The sequence below is a fragment of the Eucyclogobius newberryi genome, unplaced genomic scaffold (genome assembly GCF_026437365.1).
Source record: "Eucyclogobius newberryi isolate DKJ021-1_F unplaced genomic scaffold, fEucNew1.0.hap1 SCAF_10, whole genome shotgun sequence".
Taxonomy (NCBI): Eukaryota; Metazoa; Chordata; class Actinopteri; order Gobiiformes; family Gobiidae; genus Eucyclogobius; species Eucyclogobius newberryi.
The window spans coordinates 21,262,743-21,284,853 of record NW_027315724.1 but is presented as its reverse complement, the minus strand read 5'-3'; the positions used below and the strand labels follow the sequence as shown (position 1 = coordinate 21,284,853).

The 22,111-nt window shown below is 40.5% G+C and overlaps 2 protein-coding genes across 2 annotated transcripts in view; one reads left to right on the top strand and one right to left on the bottom strand.

The window, feature by feature from the left end:
- LOC140369481 (solute carrier organic anion transporter family member 1C1-like) overlaps positions 1–18,882 on the top strand; it is a 33,784-nt gene extending 14,902 nt beyond the window's left edge. Inside the window, exons 4-13 of the mRNA XM_072456829.1 lie at positions 819–1,162; positions 1,286–1,384; positions 3,264–3,512; positions 4,437–4,601; positions 5,547–5,742; positions 8,532–8,697; positions 9,477–9,649; positions 10,873–10,937; positions 11,049–11,166; positions 18,672–18,882. Coding sequence (XP_072312930.1) covers positions 819–1,162; positions 1,286–1,384; positions 3,264–3,512; positions 4,437–4,601; positions 5,547–5,742; positions 8,532–8,697; positions 9,477–9,649; positions 10,873–10,937; positions 11,049–11,166; positions 18,672–18,882 — 1,786 coding nt within the window. The remainder of the gene's footprint in view (positions 1–818; positions 1,163–1,285; positions 1,385–3,263; positions 3,513–4,436; positions 4,602–5,546; positions 5,743–8,531; positions 8,698–9,476; positions 9,650–10,872; positions 10,938–11,048; positions 11,167–18,671) is intronic.
- A 2,085-nt stretch (positions 18,883–20,967) lies between these two features.
- Positions 20,968–22,111, bottom strand: part of bcap29 (B cell receptor associated protein 29) — a 133,457-nt gene continuing 132,313 nt past the window's right edge. The window contains exons 8-9 of the mRNA XM_072462514.1: positions 21,564–21,664; positions 20,968–21,468 (exon numbers count right to left, since the gene is read on the bottom strand). Of these exons, the coding sequence (XP_072318615.1) occupies positions 21,433–21,468; positions 21,564–21,664 (137 nt within the window). The 3' untranslated portion in view covers positions 20,968–21,432. The remainder of the gene's footprint in view (positions 21,469–21,563; positions 21,665–22,111) is intronic.

Here is a 22,111-nt window from a genome sequence, read left to right as displayed (position 1 = left end):
TGTTCTCGCTGCTTAAGTTGCTAAGGGGCAAGCACTGCGCCGACAGAAAGCGTTACAATGAAATGCATTGTGGGGGATACTGGCGCAGTGCATGCATTTGCCGTGCGGTTGACAAATTGCGTTGGTTTGTAGAGCACAATACTGACCTCACACGCACAATAACATAAACGCACAAAATACAGAAAATAGATGCACAGCAAAGGAAAGTGCTGATGAAAAGGGGTGTGAACACTGGGTGGAAGTGAATAATTAAGATGGATTGAGCATAATTTACATATTGCTCATGAATAACCCTTCCTACCGAACAAAGATTGCATAAAACATTATTCACGCGTGATAAATACAAAAAATTAGATCACCAACATATTTCAACTGGTATTTTCAAAGCATTTTCCCCCATAAAAACATGTGTTCGGCTTTAACAAAGGTTGGATTTTTGATGGCCATGTGCTACATTAGCATGTTGGGGGCAAGCTAGCTTTTGTCTGTCTTCCCATGGTTATTCCCTCTTGATCAGGAAATGCCTTACAGGTAGAAAATCACTTGTGGTTCTCACTTTACCCATAGTTTTATGCTGCAAAATATGATATGTCAAGACAAAGGTCATCAAGAGCATGTTTAAAGGACAATAAAGCACAAAAGTGTTATACTTTACGTGTCCCTTAAGTCAATGCTTCTCGTTGGCATTATCTGTACTTTTAAAGTAGTCAAAACTCTATAAATGAGAATGTTTGCAGTATAAACCACAGCTAAGACATTAAGCTTTTGCCTGTTATGTATTGTTTTTTAACTACCTCCACACGTTTCCGCTCCGTCAGTTACGAGTTTGAGACGTCGGTGCGGTGGCTGGCCAACTCCACACTTAACCCTGCTCCGTGTCATCTGGGCTCACACACTGACCCGGCCCAAGACAGACCGGACGTGCCGCACAAAGGTCTGTGTGTGCTCAGAATGTGTGATCGTATCGGTAAATTATGTGAATATGACGATCTGCGTTACTCGCTGTTGTGCGCAGGCTGTGAAGGAGAGTCCAACCTGTCCATGTGGATCTATGTGCTGCTGGGAAATGTGCTCCGTGGCATTGGAGAGACACCCATCCAGCCTTTGGGCATCTCATATATAGATGACTTTGCCAGCGAGGAGAATGCTGCATTGTATGTCGGTAAGTTATTAGGAGCAAGAACAGAGGAAGATGCAAGGAACTGCAACTCGTGTCAAATATGTTAAATGTAATTTATCAGATCAACTGCATTTGTCGTGATGGTGTGTTTGTAAAAATCGACAGGGTGTGTGCAGACCATTTCAGTGGTTGGCCCGGTCTTTGGCTACCTCTTAGGCTCACTCTGTGCCAAGATCTATGTGGACATTGGATTCGTGAAGATGGGTGAGTACAAGTACAAACCTGCATGAGCCAAGGGGCCTCAGGGAGTATTGGTAAACGACTTTCCCGGTTGCGTTTCTGTTCATTGCCAGGTCGACTCATCTTAGTTTGCAGTGATTGTAAAAGGCAGATATTGTGGATTGTTTTAGCAGATGTTTTAGACATATTGCGAAAAAAACATTATAAGTCTACGTCGGTGTAATCCCTCATTCGTCCAGGCGTGTTCCATAGTAGAAAAAGCTTCAGTTGTAGTCATCTGGACTCAGTTTGAAAAAGTAGACGTTTCGACTCTCATCCAAGAGTCATTGTCAATAACGGTATATATAATTATAAGTCTACAGAGAGTGTCCAAAGAAAGTTTGAAGTGATTCTGGCTGGAGGATCATCATATGGATAGTAATTTCATGGTTGTTTTGTGCAAATGAGGATAACCCTGGTTTTGTAAGGAAATATTAAATATGGAAAAATAGCATTCATTTAGAAATAAGCTGCTCCTCGAATGGTTGTACCTGAACACTGGCCTTGTAGTCATGGACACCGAAAGTTGAGTAAATGAAAGTCGAATAATAGCATTTCATGTGCACCAAATAAAAAATAAAACCAAATGATAAAACCAAATAATTATGCACCAAATATATATATATATACATATACATATATATATATATATATATATATATATATATATATATATATATATATATTGTATTATTATTTATTTTTATTATTATTTATTTTTATTATTATTATTATTTTTATTATTATTATTTTATTCAATTTTTATTATTATTATTATACACAGACAGTGGGACAGGACGATGACAGAACTGACAGGATGGGATTGAGTAGAACGGTCTGTAAGTGGTCATGATCGGATAATGGGAAAGGGCTTTGGTGACATGCTATGTTTGGGTGTTGCTGATGTGTGTGTCTATATGTAGAATGGTAAATCTAGGGGGTAAAGGAAAAAAAAAATAATAATAATAATAATAATAATAAATAAAATAAGTAATTAAATAAATAATTAGTTGTTCACCATGAATTATTGATATATTTTAGGTTCTAATAAATTCAGGTTTCAAGTTTTGAAGTTCACTCTATTTATAAAATATGTAATTTTTGTACTTTTCATTGTTCAATTATTAAGGTGTACTATTAAAACTGTATGGTCTATTAAAGTACATAAAATATATTATTGGATTATGATTATATTTCCCACATTAGTTTGGGAAGTATGTCATTCTTTAAAAAATGTCTATGTACACTACAACTGTACTTTTATGGTAAAAGCGTCATATAATGTAATTGCCCATTTTCACTTGAACATGTTGGCCCTGGAGACATTGAATTAAATGTATTTTTGCAACATCCAAAATCACAACTGCATTAGAACAAACAAGAGTCTTGCAGCTGCAATTTGAACCAATTTTAGGACACGCTGCAAGCAGGGAGTTGCACAGAAGTCTGATTTAGATGTCTTTCTGATTGATTCGTTTTACAGGCTCTTGGTTAAATAAGACTCTGGAACTGGAGGCTACACTGACTGCCCAGTGTGACTATCTGCTCCGATAAAGAGTCAGCCTTAGTATCTCTTTATTCTCAAGGTTGAAAAGCATGTCCCTCCACTTGTCTTTTCCTCCATCTGCCGGACCATGGAGAATCCTCTTTTCTCTGTTCAGACATCTCTCCAAACGTCTTGCTCCTTGTATTTGGTGATATGTGGTAGAAATTTAGATTTTTTAAAGCAAAATTGACCTGGCCAGTCCTGCATCGTCCCGGAAGTCCACAAGTGCTGTTTTTAATGCAGTTTGTCTCTCATTTCACGCCGTAAGGCTTGAGTAGTTGCTCCACAGCATCCTGACCATGTGTCTTGTTTCCACAGAGAGCATCACCATCACCCCAGCAGACGCCCGCTGGGTGGGCGCCTGGTGGCTGGGATACCTCATTGCAGGAGTCATAACCCTCCTGTCTGCCATTCCCTTCTGGTTTTTACCCCGCGCACTGCCTGTGTCTGAGAGCCAGACCCCGGAGCAGCGGCCCCCAGAACAAACCAGCTTCATTAAGAACTCGTTTTTTCATAAGAACAAATATCAAGGAGATGAACATAGCAGTTTCATAGAAATGGCCAAAGGTGAGACCAGTCAACAAACACTGGCTGTGTTCACATGCACAACACATAATTCAGATGAGTGTGCTGTTTTCTTCTGCATTTTGCATTTCTTCTGCTTTTATGATTAAGAACATGTTTGCAGAGGTCCAAACCTTTTTATATTGACTCTTGTCCCGTAAAGACAAGACATTTTGTTTTTTGCAGAGGAAATTGTAGGAGGCAAACTAAATGTTAACTGTGCCAATCCAAACTGTTTAAAAAAAAATGCTATATATTGTTCAGGTTTTGAAATCCATTAAAAAATAATCCCACATTATTTCCTGCTAGGTGCATCCAACTTCCTTGGGTCAATGTTGTGTTGTAGTACACTACCTGTCTAAACAAAGTTGCTACACGCTCTAAAATTTCGTAGGATCACCTTTAATTTTGATTACAAAACATTTATTTCCACCCAGTGTTGCATTATTTATCACAGTTGATCTTGTACTGATGATGGAGAGTGACCGCAGCACAAAGCCTTCTCCAGCTCGTCCCAAACATACTCACTGGGTTCAGATCTATAGCACATTAGTCTCTGCTTCTCCTTTGGATGTTTTCTTTGCTTGAGCCGAATGATTTCACCCATTCTCAAACACACTGACATCGTTTCCCCAACCAAGGGAATTGTCTTTCCACGTGGTTGTTTCAGTCGGGTTTAAACGCCGTGTTACCGCTGAAAGATCATCACTTGTAGCAGTTCTCCAGTAGGAGGCTCAGACTTGCTGTATTTGCTTAGTTAACTCTTAGTGACGACTTTTTTGGGGACAAGAAGTGCATAAGAACACTATGAAGACTCTACAATAAGTCATGACCAGTTATGTCCCCCAGACAGACACAACACAGAGACCTGCTTATTCATTCAGAAAAGCCAACATCTTACGTTCTGATTCCTCTTTGTTTCTCCAGACTTCATCCCGACCCTGCGCACGCTGCTGGGACACCCCTTCTATCTCATTTACCTGTGTGTGACCATTATTCAGCTCAATTCCCTCATTGGCATGGTCACCTACAAGCCCAAGTACATCGAACAGCATTTCAGGCAATCCGCTTCAAAGGCCAACTTTCTAATGGGTATGACACGTGGCTGTTAGTGTCTTACAGTGTGTGGCATGCAGCGTTTACTGTTTCTCATTTCGAAAAAACAGCGCTCAGTATATTGTACAGTATGTGATGAATGTGATGTGCGTTTGCTGTGGACGTCCGCCACCAGAAAGGGGTTACCCAGACTACTAAGCGGAGCACATGTGAAGACTAGTGATGCTTTGTGACTCTGAAAGGGGCTTTTCATCTCAAACGAAGCATGTAATAAAGTTGGAAACAAGATGAAAGTACGTATTCGTATGGTCTCATCAAGGGAGATGCCAGCGCTGACCAAATTGGCTGCATATGAAAGAGACTGTGGTATTAGAGAGCAGTGCTAATGATGGTTTTAGATAAAAGAGGCAGCTCCGCACAGACGTCAGCGAACAGTGGAGGTCCACTACATGATCATGCTTTTATGAGACAGGTTCAAATCAAGATGAATGACAGTGTCCAGTATCCAGGCTGCACAACAGAAAACAGAAAGAGGGAAGTCAAAAGATGGTATTCAATCCTGTTAAATTCTTTAAATTCTTCTTTCTTTTATTTTGATATGGAGGTAGAAACAGGTGACGTTGCAACATTCAGAATTTTGGTTGATTGTATACTAAAATGTCCTTCTATAAGAGCCCAAAACCAACTAAAATGTGCAAGAGCTACTACAGTCTGAGAACAAATACAAAAGTCTACAACTCGGCGTAATATTGAGTTTGTATTTGACATCTAAAAGAAGAAAATCAAGCAAATAGCTGTAGAAAAGCAGATAAACGATGGAAACACTGCAGGTCACACTCAGCTATCATTTATACAGACTTTGTGAAAATACACATTTATTTATTTATTATTTGCCTTTCCGCCTGACAGTTGTTCTACATTAAACACTGGAGGAGTGATAGAGACAGACTGAACAGTGGCGCCTGCTCTTTTGTGTTCCAGGTGTGATCAACATCCCGGCTGTGGCGTTGGGGATGTTCTCTGGAGGTTTGCTCATGAAGAGGCTCAAGCTCAACATCATGGGAGCTGCGCGCTTCGCCTTCACCACCTCGCTGATTGGCTACGTCCTCTCGCTCTTCTTCTTTGCCATGAGCTGTGAGAACGCAAAGGTTGCCGGGGTGACGCTGACATACAACAGGTGAGTCACCACAATTAAGCACGGGAGGAGGAGGGATTACGTGTGTGTGTGTGTGTGTGTGTGTGTGTGTGTTTGTGTGTGTGTGTGTGTGTGTGTGTGTGTGTCATCACCTGTAATTGTAACACCACTGACTCCAAGTACATAAAAGGGACCAAGCACAACCCTACCTAACTCCTCTTTCCAGTCAGTGGATCTGTCAAGTGACAGTGACTACATTTGTATTCTTGATGTTAAAAACAGGAGTAAGTGTTTCTGTTAAAGCTTTAAACCCTCAATTGCACTCTTTTATCCATCCATCCATCCATCTTCTGCCGCTTTATCCGGGGCCGGGTCGCGGGGGCAGCAGTCTGAGCAGGGACTCCCAGACTTCCTACTCCCCAGACACTTCCTCTAACTCCTCCGGGGGGATCCCGAGGCGTTCCCAGGCCAACCGAGAGACATAGTCTCTCCAGCGTGTCCTGGGTCTTCCCCGGGGCCTCTTCCCGGTGTGGCCGAGCTCCTCACCCTATCTCTAAGGGAGCGCCCAGCCACACGGCGGAGGAAACTCATTTCGACCGCTTGTATCCGCGATCTTGTTCTTTCGGTCACTACCCAAAGCTCATGACCATAGGTGAGGTCAGAACGTAGACCGACCGGTAAATAGAGAGCTTTGCCTTTCGGCCCAGCTCCCTCTTTACCACAACAGTCCGATGCAGCGACTGCATCACTGCAGCCGCTGCACCGATCCGCCTGTCGATCTCCCGCTCCATCCTTCCCTCACTCGTGAACAAGACCCCGAGATACTTGAACTCGCACTCTTTTATTTATTTATTTATTTATTTTTATCTTTATCATTTTTTCCCCTCCATCCCGTGTTGGGAAATGGGAGTTTTTGTTTATAGGAGATCTTCTACTGAGTGTTTTTCAAACAATAACCAGTCCTATAAGTGATCTGTTCTTTTCTTCTGTATCTTCCTGCGTTGCAACAATGAAATTTCCCCATGTGGGACAATAAAGGAATATCTTATCTTACTCTGTATTTTCAAAACTGTTCAGTTCTGTTTCAGCTCCTATTTTTGTCCTTTTTGCTCTTCAGTCATGAAGTTTAAATTGAGAGTATCCAGAATTTTTTTTATTAAATTTTCTTTATCTTCTAAAATTTTGAAAAATGCTTCAAACTAAAATTGGCAAAATGTAAAGTTCTTATAATGACATCCCTATTGGCCTCCCATGAAAAAAGTACAACAATTATAAAATGAATTACTACTACTGTGACCTACAGGAGATAATTCTGTGGAAAGTGCTACACAAGATTCCGTCTTCACAGCTCATTATCTATGTTTGTCTATAGACCGCTGACGTCATCTCATGATAAGTTATACAGACACATGTTGTATCATTTTTGTTTCTTACCTTCTTACCTTTCACGCTGCGCACACAGACGGACTTTAATCTCAAGAAACAAATGTTAAGATCGTTAATGATGTTAAGACCCTTGACTCAAAGTGCATTCAGTTTTATGAGGTTTCTAAGGAGAGAAAGATCTCAACAAAACGAATCGTACTGTAGTTTCTTTCCATTTGGGCGATGAATTAACATGACAGACTTGTAATGTTCTGAGGAAATTGGGTTGGAAAGAGGCAAGATGGATGACACATTACGGTTCTTTTGCTTTAGGAGTTCATTCAACGGTTCAAGTGCGTCCATAGTTGGGGTCACATTCCCCCATTTGAAGAAGAAAAAGCATCAAATTAATGTGTGTTTTGACGACACCAATAATCCAAAATCTTAAAATTATATTATTAATTTGGGGAAAAAAAGATGTCAAGATAAAATTTTCAAAGATTTTTTCAGCGCTTTTGTCGTCTTCGTGAGTCGAAACATCCTTGACTTTCTTCTTCTTCTTCTGTGTTTTTTGGTTGGTATCAAAGTGTTACATTACTGCCACAGTATTTTTTAGACTTTATTCTTTAGACCCTCCAGCGCTCTCCGGTCCGTGTTTTCAGATTAGCCTTTAGAGCAGTGACGTCATAAAGAGAACCTCTGTTACAAACCCCGGGCCCGCCGGCAATTTGAGTGCTTACGGGCCCCGGGCCCCGGGCCCCTGTCTATTTTGCAGCCTGTATACAGACATGTTGTATCATTTTTGTTTCTTACCTTTATGAAAGTAAACAAACACATCAATCTGACACCTGAAGACTATAGCTATAGCTTTATGTCAAAACTTTCCTGGCCACTACTTATGTGAACTTATTTTTTCACGCTGAGCACACAGACTGACTTTAATCTCAAGCAACAATACATGCACATGTCCCTGGAGTGAACAGGACAGTGACTCCTCGCCCCAGCCGGGCCCTCAATGCATCTGAAGCAGGTCAGAATGAACCATTTTGTCTTGACAAAGTATCGCTTCTTTAAAGCTAAAGCATGATTTTAGTTCCGCTGAATTGGATTGTCAAGCTACATACATACACACAAAAGAAGGTAGAAGAAGTGAAAAGGATGAGGGTTTTGTGAGATGGGAGAATGGCTTCATCACAAGGACAGTTTACAAATGATTTCAGTTTCCATGATGAGACTTAGTATTCTTTGTGGTAGCTCAGCTGAACACAAAAGACAGTAAGAAAATAATGTTATGGATTAGCCAAATACAATGAAGAATACAATGACTGATGGGCACTATAGCTGCAGTGATTAAAGATGGATGGAGACATTATCATGATGAGAATAAATGTACATGTGCAAGTTCAATAATGCACAGGCTGAAACAGGCTTTAATGACATTTTCTGTCCTTTTTTCTTTAATCCAGTGAAGATGATTTATCCAATGACAAACACTCAGTCTTTGGAGGCTGTAACCTCGGCTGTTCGTGCTCGGCCAGTGAGTGGGACCCGGTCTGTGGAGACAACGGCATCACGTATGTGTCTGCCTGTCTGGCCGGCTGCACCAGCTCGACAGGCTCAGGGAAAGACACAGTGAGTTCAAATAGAAGTCACATTTTTGCTCAGTATGTTGGCACTTGTTATTTGGAAAAGGTATTGCATTTTGTTTGCATGACCTACTCACTTAACCATGTGCAATACCGTCATATAATAATAATAATAATAATAATAATAATAATAATAATAATAATAATAGCTTTTATTTATATAGCGCTAGGGGGGGACAGCACGTACAATACACATTAATATACAGATAAAATGAACAAGACAGAAGAAGTAGAAAGAAAATGATGGGGATGTAACAGGGGGTAGAAGAGTAGTCAGTGGGGTAGAGGAGGCCAGGGGTAGGGGAGGTCATTGCCATATTCATGTGCAATTACTGTCATACTCACAAGCAATTTAAGGCCATATTCATGTGCATATAACTGATGTAAATAAGAGTGTTTACTTACCATTAGTATTAGTATTATTTAGTCTTATGCTAGCTATTTTTACTTTACTTCAATTTATTATTATTTACCTTATTTTATTATTATTTAATTTTATTTTTTATCTATTTATTTTAATATTTTAATTTTATTTATTTATTTTCCTCCATCCCTATTAAGATATGAGAGGAGTTTTGTTAATAAGAGTTTTTGTTTTTATTTATAAGAGTTCTTCTATTAAGAGTGATTTTTTTGATCAGGAAAATAGCTTGAAATGTAACACTGAATCCACTGATAGCCTGTGTAGCATTTCTGTTTGGATTCTTTAACCTGAACTGCATATGTGTGAGTCATATTCACGTGGTCATCTGTGTGCACGTCCAGGTCTTCTCTGACTGCAGCTGCATTGATGTGGCCGGTAACTTCACGGCCAGTGCAGGCCCGTGCGCCGACAAGGACGACTGTGACGGCATGTTTCCTTATTTCCTCGCGCTGTCGGTCATCACCTCCTTCATCATCTCGTTGGGCGGCACGCCGGGCTACATGCTGCTCATCAGGTCAGATTTGAACTGTTAGGAGAACATGCAGGGAATTTGTTTCAGGAATATACTGGTTTCCCTACCATGCTTGTCAACTCTAAAAACTCATAGTAATCGAGGTGGATTAAAAATGTGCAGATGTGGTTCCCATTTTTCAAAACGTGTGGCCGGAGGATGTCTTAAAGCTGAGATTAAAATGGCAACTTTGTGGAGCCTCTAACAAATAATAAAGGGGTTCAATATTGGATTGTAAATGTGAATATTTCTTTCGGATTCCAATCAGGAAGCAAAATTGTAAACTACAAAAAACTATAAACAATATTTACCAAAACCTAATATAATTGTGTTTACTTCACTTATGATGATAATATCATATGCACTTCAATGTAACAGAAGGCCGTTTGTATTTCACTTCCAAGATTAGTACTATTTAAGCAAGTCAGTGTAATTCCTCGTTCATCCAGGAGTGTTCCATTGTAGGCAAAATTCAGTTGTATTGTAGTTTTAAAAAAAACAAAATATTTCAACTCTCATCCAAGAGTCATTCTCAATTCTCATCTCAGAGTCTGCTTTTAAATCCTACTCTGTGTAAGCCCTGCCCACCGGGCGGGGCCTCCCTGCCCACTGGGCGGGGCCTCCTGGATAATGGGCGTGCCTATTTAGACAGCTGACTTCCTGTTTCTCTAAAGTCTCATCATACTGAAGCTGTTAGACTCAGACACGCCTCGTGTCTCACTGACTCTCAGTTATTGCCTACATTCTATATATACCACACATGAAGCTCTGTCCAGCCTGATCATCTGGTGCTTTCAGATTTAAGTCATCTTATGTTTATAATTCATAATTCGTCCATCACATCCCAAAGGCAAATATGCCTCCACAACAAACGAGGTCAATCACTCTTCTACACTTTTCTCTTAAATCCTCTTGAAATATGAGATTATACAACATTATAATTGACGAAAGGTTAGGTGACTAAATTAATATTATATAGAGGCTTTCTCATGCAACACGGGCTATATTAACATACACATCATAAATCTGATCATTATTGGATTTCTTTCTGATTGTTCACGCTTGTGCTGGTGAAAATAACAATGATGATAAACTCATGTGGCAAAGCCCAAAATTACAGAGAATTTCAAATTCTCTATGGCTGCCATAAATATTTCAGTTGGGTGAAATATGATGGAAATCATTGTGTATGACACAACATTAGTGTTGTATTTGGCTCTTTGCAGGTGTATTAAACCACAGCTGAAGTCCTTAGCTTTGGGGTTCCATGCTATGGCAACACGTACACTTGGTGAGTACAATGCAGTTGTTTAAGTTTATGTAATGAGTCATCAAAATGGTATCAGTCCTACAAAAGTACAATAATACATTGATCTGATTCTGAGCTGTTTCCTGTCTGCAGCTGGAATACCAGCTCCCATTTACTTTGGAGCCATCATTGATACAACATGTCTTAAATGGGGTCAGAAGAGGTGTGGAGGAATCGGCGCATGTCGAATATACAATACCACAGCATACAGGTACAGTATACATACAGTACAGTATACAGGTACAGTATACATACAGTACAGTATACAGGTACAGTATGCAGACAGTATAGTATACAGAAAGTACAGTATACAGACAAGTATACAAAGAGCTTGAATACAGTATACAGGTACAGTATACAAGTATACAGAGAGCTTGAATACAGTATACAGGTACAGTACACAAGTATACAGAGAGCTTGAATACAGTATACAGGTACAGTATACAAGTATACAGAGAGCTTGAATACTGTGCTTGAATACAGTATACAGGTACAGTACACAAGTATACAGAGAGCTTGAATACAGTATACAGGTACAGTACACAAGTATACAGAGAGCTTGAATACAGTATACAGGTACAGTATACAAGTATACAGAGAGCTTGAATACGGTGCTTGAATACAGTATACAGGTACAGTACACAAGTATACAGAGAGCTTGAATAAAGTATACAGGTACAGTACACAAGTATACAGAGAGCTTGAATACAGTATACAGTTTTAACTTTTAACCATTAGGGATGATAGAGTCCATCGTTGTCTGTGCTGGAGAGAGTATGACATGTTTTACTCAAGTTAAAGTTCCATGGAAAAAATGACTCAAGTACAATATCCACATAGTATGTCGGTGTAATCCCTCATTCGTCCAGGCGTGTTCCATAGTAGAAAAAGCTTCAGTTGTAGTCATCTGGACTCAGTTTGAAAAAATAGACGTTTCGACTCTCATCCAAGAGTCATTGTCAATAAAAGAATTTAGATCGAGAACTCCGATATTAATACTGTTCTGTGGTAAGACCCGCCCATTGGGAGGAGCCTTCCTGAAGTAGAAAGAGTTGTTTGTTTCAACAGAAACTCCCCCCTTGTATCTACCGAGCTAGCCTATTCAGAATCTTAATGGGCTATTAGAATCCTCTTTGTCTTTGTGAGACCCTGGCTCAACCACCCTGAGTACCTGATTAGCATCCGAATGTCCTTGTCCTGGTCCTCTACCTTTCCAGGGGTTCAGTAACCCATTATAAATAACAGGAAGATTAAACCTTAGCCCTCCATTTCTGTTTAAAGAAGGTCTTTCTTTTTTAACAAAAATAGCTTCCTTGACTCCTCTTTCAAACCATCTTTTCTCCCTGCTTAAAACCTTCACCTCACCGTCTTCAAACGAGTGATTAGAGGCTTCAAGATGGAAATGCACGGCACTCTGAGGTCCTGAACTTGTATTTCTTCTGTGCTGATAGAGCCTCTTGTGTAGAGGCTGTTTTGTCTCACCTATGTACCGTTCTTTACAGCTTTCTTCACTGCATTGGATCGAATAAACTACATTGCTCTGTTTTTGAGTCGGCAACTTGTCCTTAGGGTGAACCAGTTTTTGTCTTAAAGTGTTTCCTGGTTTAAAATAAACAGGGACTTCGTGTTGTCTAAAAATTCTCTGCAGTTTTTCCGACAGGCCAGACACATAAGGGATAGAAACACCCTTCCTTCTCTGTTCAGTTTCCCTTTTGTCCTGCTTCTTGGTTCTCTTCACTCTGTTGAGGGCCCAAGCGGGGTAACCACAGGCTGAGAGGGCATTTCGGACATGTTTTTCCTCTTTCTTCTTGCCCTCTGAGCTGGTGGGCACACCTTGAGCTCTGTGTTGTAAGGTTCTGATCACTCCCAGCTTGTGCTGTAGTGGGTGGTTGGAACCAAAGAGCAGATACTGGTCCGTGTGTGTAGGTTTCCTATATACCTCTATTTGGAGTTTCCCGTCCTCTCCTCTGATCGTGGAACAATCAAAAAAGGCCAAGCGATTCTCCTTAGCGTCTTCTCTTGTAAACCTGATATGTGGGTCCACAGCATTGATGTGATCAGAGAAGGTTTCCAGCTCTTGTTTCTTAATTGTAACAAAAGTTTCATCGACATAGCGGAGCCATAGTTTTGGGGCTATGCCTGAGAGGACAGTGCCTTCTTCTCAAAGTGCTCCATGTACAGGTTGGCCACTATGGGAGAGACGGGCGAGCCCATTAACTAGCATACTCCCTGAAGAAGCTTTCAAAAGAGTGCTGGATTTTACACAGACAGCACAAGAAGCACAGCACAGGAAGAGCAAAGAACGCCAAATCAAGAAGTTCAACATTCTTTTGAACAAAAAGAATGCAGGTGAGGTCGAGCTAGACATTAGGACTGAGACAGACAAATTAGCGACCAGCAAAAACAATTGGATTAAGAACCTATCAGATCGTGTTCTGACACAGGCAGAAAAGGAGGTGCTCTCTAAAGGTCTCAACTTTTCTGTCACCTCTAAACACATCCCTACAGAGGACTACATCACAGCCACTGAAACGGCAATTAGAAACAACAAAATGACTGAATCGGAGGCTGCAGACCTGAGGTTACGTGTCACAGCGACCCTGAAGAGTGCCAAACCACCGCCTTCAAATATCACGATAGAGAAAAGCACTTTCAGCACTGGAAAAAGATCATAGCATCAACATCCTCCCAGCAGACAAGGGACGTTGCACTGTGATTCTCAACGCAGCTGATTACGAAGCCAAAGGACACGACCACATACGAGCGCTTGAAAAGAGATCTGACCAGTGGCTACAAGAAGACAGTGATAGACTGTTTACAAAGGCTGGAAAAAGAGGAAGCGATAGACCGGCCTCTGTATTACAGACTGTATCCTGGTGAAGCCATGCCCTGCATTTATGGCCTTCCAAAAAAATACACAAAAAGGAGGTTCCACTCAGACCCATAGTGTGCAGCACAGATTCCATCACTTACAATGTGGCCAAGCATTTAACAACTATATTGGCTCCGCTTGTGGGGAATTCGGTACATCATGTGGAAAACACGCACAACTTTGTGGATAAAGTGAAACATCTCCAACTGGACCCAGATGACCTCATGGTTTCATATGATGTTGTGTCCCTGTTCACCTGCATCCCGACCTCTGATGCAGTAGCAGCGGTGAGGATCAGACTGCAGGAAGACACCACCCTACAGGAAAGGACCAAACTGACACCTGAACACATATATAAACTGTTGGACATCTGTCTGAACACCACTTACTTTCAATTCCGGGGACAATTTTACAGACAGATTCATGGCTGTGCCATGGGCTCGCCCGTCTCTCCCATAGTGGCCAACCTGTACATGGAGCACTTTGAGAAGAAGGCACTGTCCTCATTCTCAGGCATAGCCCCAAAACTATGGCTCCGCTATGTCGATGATACTTTTGTAACAATTAAGAAACAAGAGCTGGAAACCTTCTCTGATCACATCAATGCTGTGGACCCACATATTAGGTTTACAAGAGAAGACGCTAAGGAGAATCGCTTGGCCTTTCTTGATTGTTCCACGATCAGAGGAGAGGACGGGAAACTCCAAATAGAAGTATATAGGAAACCTACACACACGGACCAGTATCTGCTCTTTGGTTCCAACCACCCACTACAGCACAAGCTGGGGGTGATCAGAACCTTACAACACAGAGCTCAAGGTGTGCCCACCAGCTCAGAGGGCAAGAAGAAAGAGGAAAAAACATGTCCGAAATGCCCTCTCAGCCTGTGGTTACCCCGCTTGGGCCCTCAACAGAGTGAAGAGAACCAAGAAGCAGGACAAAAGGGAAACTGAACAGAGAAGGAAGGGTGTTTCTATCCCTTATGTGTCTGGCCTGTCGGAAAAACTGCAGAGAATTTTTAGACAACACGAAGTCCCTGTTTATTTTAAACCAGGAAACACTTTAAGACAAAAACTGGTTCACCCTAAGGACAAGTTGCCGACTCAAAAACAGAGCAATGTAGTTTATTCGATCCAATGCAGTGAAGAAAGCTGTAAAGAACGGTACATAGGTGAGACAAAACAGCCTCTACACAAGAGGCTCTATCAGCACAGAAGAAATACTAGTTCAGGACCTCAGAGTGCCGTGCACCTCCATCTTGAAGCCTCTAATCAGGTACTCAGGGTGGTTGAGCCAGGGTCTCACAAAGACAAAGAGGATTCTAATAGCCCATTAAGATTCTGAATAGGCTCGGTAGATACAAGGGGGGAGTTTCTGTTGAAACAAACAACTCTTTCTACTTCAGGAAGGCTCCTCCCAATGGGCGGGTCTTACCACAGAACAGTATTAATATCGGAGTTCTCGATCTAAATTCTTTTATTGACAATGACTCTTGGATGAGAGTCGAAACGTCTATTTTTTCAAACTGAGTCCAGATGACTACAACTGAAGCTTTTTCTACTATCCACATAGTATAAAAAAAAAAAAAACATGGAAAATATTCCTCAGATGTAACTAGTTACTTGCAATGTGAATAACAATTTAGAGCAGTATTTTATACAAATCTCAATTAAACATTTTTGAACTGAATGACATAGTTAAGCCACATATTCTCATTCATTCAACTATGCTAAAAACTTTTAACAAAATGTACACATTAATTTACTTACATCATATACATATTCTTACTATTCTATATTAAAATAAGATTAATAATGATATAAACTTTCATATTTCCACTATTTATTCGGATGCATCCTCATTATGAATGGACTCAATTAATAGGCTACACACTTAATATACTGAAAAATACTAAATATTATTGTACTGTTACCACTTTTTTTGTTATTTTAATACCAGTATATATGGTATTATTATATTGGTATAAGAGCAGTAAACTGTAGTTTAATTGCAGTTTTTGCTACAGTGAGGGGAAACAGTCCTTTTTCTCCTTCAATATAATGATATAAAACATCAATTTTTAAAACAAACACGTTTGTCAAAAAGAAAATTATACTTGGAGTGATGAAATGGGGTAGTTTTTTAGTCAAATATTTGTAAAGGCTTTTGGGTTTGAGTGTTGTTCTAGCTGCAGTGCTCTGTACGGGATAAATGCACATGTGTGAAAACATCCTTCAATATCAGCATTCAATATCTGAGCTACAGGTCGTCCAGGAAAACACTGACCTGCTGAAGCTCAGATGGACACTCACTGGACACAATGCAGACTGTAATATAGCTGTAAACACCAGACACTGACCCAGTTTTGAACGTGGCTGATTTCAGATGCTAAAATGTGTTTAAATATAATAACTAATAATAGCATCATCAGCATACATTTGATCTGAATATTGATATTGAAAATAAAATAGATTACCATGGGACAGTGCAGGTATTGCGATTCAAAAGCAGGAAATGACACACATAGCTTCCTGTCAGATGAAAATGACTTAAACCAAAGCAGCGTTTCCTCTGTAAAAGTAAAATGGGTAAATGTACATGTAATTATTGTGGTTTATTGCACCAAAGACATTCTTGAGGTTCAAAATGACGGCACAGACTGTTATTGCGCAGTATAAGGGCGTGTGACCAGTCTTCAAATGCATTTTTTCGCATTTCCAGAAATTTTGCATATTCAAGGAAGAATACTAATTGGTCAATGTGATGTTGAAAGACTTAAAAAATAGATTAGACTTAAAAATCAGATTGATTGTCAGCTTCAATCACTGTTTGAAGGACACATTTACTAGATGTACATTATAATAGACAAAAGTAAAGTACACATCTTATAATAACGTTTCAACCTGAAAAACCACAACATTTTGAGCAATCACTGGAGTTTATAATGTTTATAATGTTGTATAATTCTGATATCTCTTTTATCTTAGGACATTTGGAACAGTTGATGGAGCAATTTCATATTAAGAGTGAAGAAAGTTCTCATTCTGTCTGTGTCTGAGAGTCAGTAAAGTCCATAACTGTTGCTAAGAGCTTGTAGGGCTGTAGTTCTAAGGCTTGTAGGGTTGTAGTTCTAAGGCTTGTAGGATTGTAGTTCTAAGGCTTGTAGGGCTGTAGTTCTAAGGCTTGTAGGGCTGTAGTTCTAAGGCTTGTAGGGCTGTAGTTCTAAGGCTTGTAGGGTTGTAGTTCTAAGGCTTGTAGGATTGTAGTTCTAAGGCTTGTAGGGCTGTAGTTCTAAGGCTTGTAGGGCTGTAGTTCTAAGGCTTGTAGGGCTGTAGTTCTAAGGCTTGTAGGGTTGTAGTTCTAAGGCTTGTAGGATTGTAGTTCTAAGGCTTGTAGGGCTGTAGTTCTAAGGCTTGTAGGGCTGTAGTTCTAAGGCTTGTAGGGTTGTAGGTCTAAAGCTTGTAGGGCTGTAGTTCTAAGGCTTGTAGGGTTGTAGGTCTAAAGCTTGTAGGATTGTAGTTCTAAGGCTTGTAGGGTTGTAGTTCTAAGGCTTGTAGGGCTGTAGTTCTAAGGCGTGTAGGATTGTAGTTCTAAGGCTTGTAGGGCTGTAGTTCTAAGGCTTGTAGGGTTGTAGGTCTAAAGCTTGTAGGGCTGTAGTTCTAAGGCTTGTAGGGTTGTAGTTCTAAGGCTTGTAGGGCTGTAGTTCTAAGGCTTGTAGGGTTGTAGGTCTAAGGCTTGTAGGGCTGTAGGTCTAAGGCTTGTAGGGTTGTAGTTCTAAGGCTTGTAGGGTTGTAGGTCTAAGGTTTGTAGGGTTGTAGGTCTAAGGCTTGTAGGGCTGTAGTTCTAAGGCTTGTAGGGTTGTAGGTCTAAGGCTTGTAGGGCTGTAGTTCTAAGGCTTGTAGGGCTGTAGGTCTAAAGCTTGTAGGGTTGTAGGTCTAAGGTTTGTAGGGTTGTAGGTCTAAGGCTTGTAGGGCTGTAGTTCTAAGGCTTGTAGGGTTGTAGGTCTAAGGCTTGTACGGCTGTAGTTCTAAGGCTTGTAGGGTTGTAGTTCTAAGGCTTGTAGGGTTGTAGGTCTAAGGCTTGTAGTGTTGTAGTTCTAAGGCTTGTAGGGTTGTAGGTCTAAGGCTTGTAGGGCTGTAGTTCTAAGGCTTGTAGGGTTGTAGGTCTAAGGCTTGTAGGGTTGTAGGTCTAAAGCTTGTAGGGCTGTAGGTCTAAGGCTTGTAGGGTTGTAGTTCTAAGGCTTGTAGGGCTGTAGGTCTAAGGCTTGTAGGGCTGTAGGTCTATGGCTTGTAGGGTTGTAGTTCTAAGGCTTGTAGGGTTGTAGGTCTAAGGCGTGTAGGGCTGTAGTTCTAAGGCTTGTAGGGCTGTAGGTCTAAAGCTTGTAGGGCTGTAGTTCTAAGGCTTGTAGGGTTGTAGTTCTAAGGCTTGTAGGGTTGTAGGTCTAAGGCGTGTAGGGCTGTAGTTCTAAGGCTTGTAGGGTTGTAGTTCTAAGGCTTGGAGGGCTGTAGGTCTAAGGCTTGTAGGGCTGTAGGTCTAAAGCTTGTAGGGCTGTAGTTCTAAGGCTTGTAGGGCTGTAGGTCTAAGGCTTGTAGGGTTGTAGTTCTAAGGCTTGTAGGGTTGTAGGTCTAAGGCGTGTAGGGCTGTAGTTCTAAGGCTTGTAGGGCTGTAGTTCTAAGGCTTGTAGGGCTGTAGGTCTAAGGCTTGTAGGGCTGTAGGTCTAAGGCTTGTAGGGTTGTAGGTCTAAGGCGTGTAGGGCTATAGTTCTAAGGCTTGTAGGGTTGCTGCAGGGTCGTAGGTGCAGCTAACTTGAACCAAAGACAATGCCATGTGGATGTCTCTTACAGAATAGCCTACCTGGGCCTGACCCTGAGCCTGCGCACCGTCTCCTTCGTCATCTGCATCCCCGGCTTCGTTCTGCTCGGCCGACAGCTGAAAGAAGAGGAGAAGAACGGCCTGCGGGGCGCGGTCGCCAACGGAGGGGCGGAGCTGGAGGCGCTGAGGAAGGAGGCGCTGGAGCAGTCACAGACCACGTCGGACAGAGAAATGCGGTTGTGAAGAAATGTGGACCTCCCTCGAACAAAAAAAAACCCACTGTGTATATAAGAATAACAAATCCAGGGAATTATACATCACTCTCAATATCCGATCATGTAAAGCTTAGTTTTTATATTTGTACAAGGCAGGGTAAGGCTTTACAATATAAATATATATTGCCCAGGGGTGGGCAAACTGCGGCCCGCGGGCCACATGTGGCCCGTTTGTCTTTATAATCCGGCCCGCCAAACATGCCAAGTAATATTTATTTTTATCTTTTTTTTTGCCCTCAGGCATCAGTCTGCACTTGTATCCTTAATAAATATGACGCGAAAGGAAATAAATAATAGATTCAATAGCCTATATTTGACAGAAAAGTGATATTTTATTTGATATTTAATTTTTTTGATTTTTTTTTCTTCACACCAATGATGGCGGGCTGGCCCTCCACTCCTTGCCTGGATTCGAATATGGCCCTCAGAGGAAAATAATTGCCCACCCCTGCTTTATATGAATGTATGACAGACGTTAATGTGTATGAATATTTCTTGAACATATACATGGTTTTATTTTTTCATCACACGGTTTTATTTTCCTCTTTTGATGACTTATGTTTCGTGTGGACTAATTCAGGAGAAACAATATATATATAGTACCAGCATATGAACTACTAAACTGCCTCTAAATTATTCATTTTTCTGTTACAATTACTATTACTCTTATTTGTGCTTTATAAAGGCAACTGTTTTCTTCCTGGCATGTGCGCATAAGACCAGAAAAGCGCATTCACTGTAACACAACAACAGGTAAACAGAAATAAGGACAGAAAGGGTAGAGGTTTTATAGCATGACCACTGACTGATGTATCGAAAAACGCACAGAATATCTTTCACGTCAGTGGCGCTGCCGGCGGTTGTAAAGTACGTCTCAATGTGAGGAAACGGTTGGTTCTTGGTATTAGTGCCTCAATTACTTCATGTAGTATCGCTTTTTCTGCCGTGGTTTGGTCCATTTCTTTGTGTATTTCCAATCCAAGTCTAAACTACAGTTAGCAGGTTTTATACAGAATAAGACGGGATATTTTTGTTGTTCACATTGCAGTTTTTTCTATTTGCAACCATTAAAACTGTGATTTTAATTGGATTGCAACAGCAAAGGTTGTTAAGGTTGTTAAGTGGGCTAGTTTAGGAGTAGCAGAGTCACCAGCCATTTTCTGTGCGTATTCTTTTGTACTAGACTTGATGTATGACGTTATTTGTGGGTCAAAGTTCCGATGTGCCAAATCTACAGAATATACCGTTGATATTCTCGTCTGTAGCCAGCTCAGGTAGTTCTCAAACAACTGAACATGAAAGTACAACTTATGAGAGGACAGTTTACATCGCCTTCTACTTACTCTATACTTTTAAGCTTTGTATGTTGTAACTGTGTGTTCTTTCAATCAAGTTTGGTCTCAGAAAAGCAGAAATCTAATCTCATAAATGGAGGTATTTACATGCATAAATATGAATAATATACATACTTTTACTTATTTTTGTAAATGTCGTACTGATGTGACATTAAAAAACAAATTCAATTAAATCAATTATCTTTTTATTATGAAGATTCCATACAAAACGATCAGGAAAAAATATTTTATAAAATGTGTGCAAAGAAAAGGCATTAAGACCATGTTTTAAATTTCTTACAAATATAAATTGTGTCACCAAACAAAACAGACTGAACATGTTTTAAGAGTGCAAAATCATTCATTCCATACACAACTCGAACACAAGACTGAACATGACATACCGTATTTTCCGGACTATAAGTTGCACCGAAGTAGAAGTTGCACCAGCCAAAAAATGCATAATAGAATAGAAAAAAACATATAGAAGTCGCACTGGAGTATGATTTTGGAAATATATGTGATAAAATCCAAGACCAAAAGATCTTGAAATGCAGTTTAAAATAATAACAGATTAGAGAACATGGTGAATAGGTGTACGTATGCTAACGCTAACACCTTCAGCTACATGAGGCACAGACAGAACTGTGGTAAGTGTCTGGTATGTTAACGTAACATATTAACAGTTATTCAGATAACTATAGCATAAAGAACATGCTAACAAGTTTACCAAAGCATCAGTTTTACCCCAAATCACTAAATCCACTGAATTCTTCTTCCTCTGTGTCACTTCTAAACAACTCCACAAACTCCAGAGGTAGAGGAAGTGTGAAAAAACTATGAAAAAAGGTGTGATTTATAGTCCGGAAAATACGGTACACTTATTAACGCAATGCTTAAAATAACACAGTAGTACTTCCACGACTGCACACAGAGCCCTGCGTACGCTCGGCTCACACATGCACTTCAGACGTTCTTTCACCACAATAAAAGATCATGAAATATAGTTTTTACACTGGCAACGGAATCCCATTTACAGCATACATGGATCAAATTGTGTTATCTATTCCATACAGTAATACATGACGCGTGCACATTCTGAAATCCCCCCAAACAAACCGACCGCTACTGTGAAGGCTTATACAGCACGTCTGGATCAGGAATTCACTATCGTTTTGCACTTGTCAGTCGGACTTCTTGTCTCTTGCATCCTCTCGAATCTAAAACGAATAAACAGATGATAATTCCATGATCACATAAGACAAGCGAGATGTGACAGGAAGCAGACACCACATTTGTGTAGAGCGTCTTTCACCTGGAGCTCCTGGTGTTCTTTCAGCAGACGGTCGTACTCCCGGGCCAGACCGTCCATTTTCTTCTTCATCACCTCCACCTCGCCGTGAGACTTTGTCAACGCTGAAATCACAACAACGTCCAATAAAAATACAGTACCCGGGTAGAACGTGAAATATATTTGTCAAGAATGAGTTAAATGCTACAAAGCGACAACTAAATTCGCAAAATGCCGGTTTAACTGTGTGGCTCTGCGTATCAATAACGCTCGCCATCTCAATGAAGGAGAGGAAAAATCCTAAACATGGCACTTCAAAATCCCTAATACTGTATTAGCGTATAAGTCACACCAGCCAAAAAATGTATAATAGAGAAGAAAAAACATATAAGTTGCACTGGAGTATGAAATGCGGTCGCAAGTGTGAAAATAACAAATAATATCACATATATCACATGCAATGATGCAATGGTATTTGTTTATTTATTTATTTTTATCTTCATTATTTTCCCCCTCCATCCCTTGTTGGGTAATGGGAGGTTTTGTCTATGGGAATTTTTGTTTATAGGAGA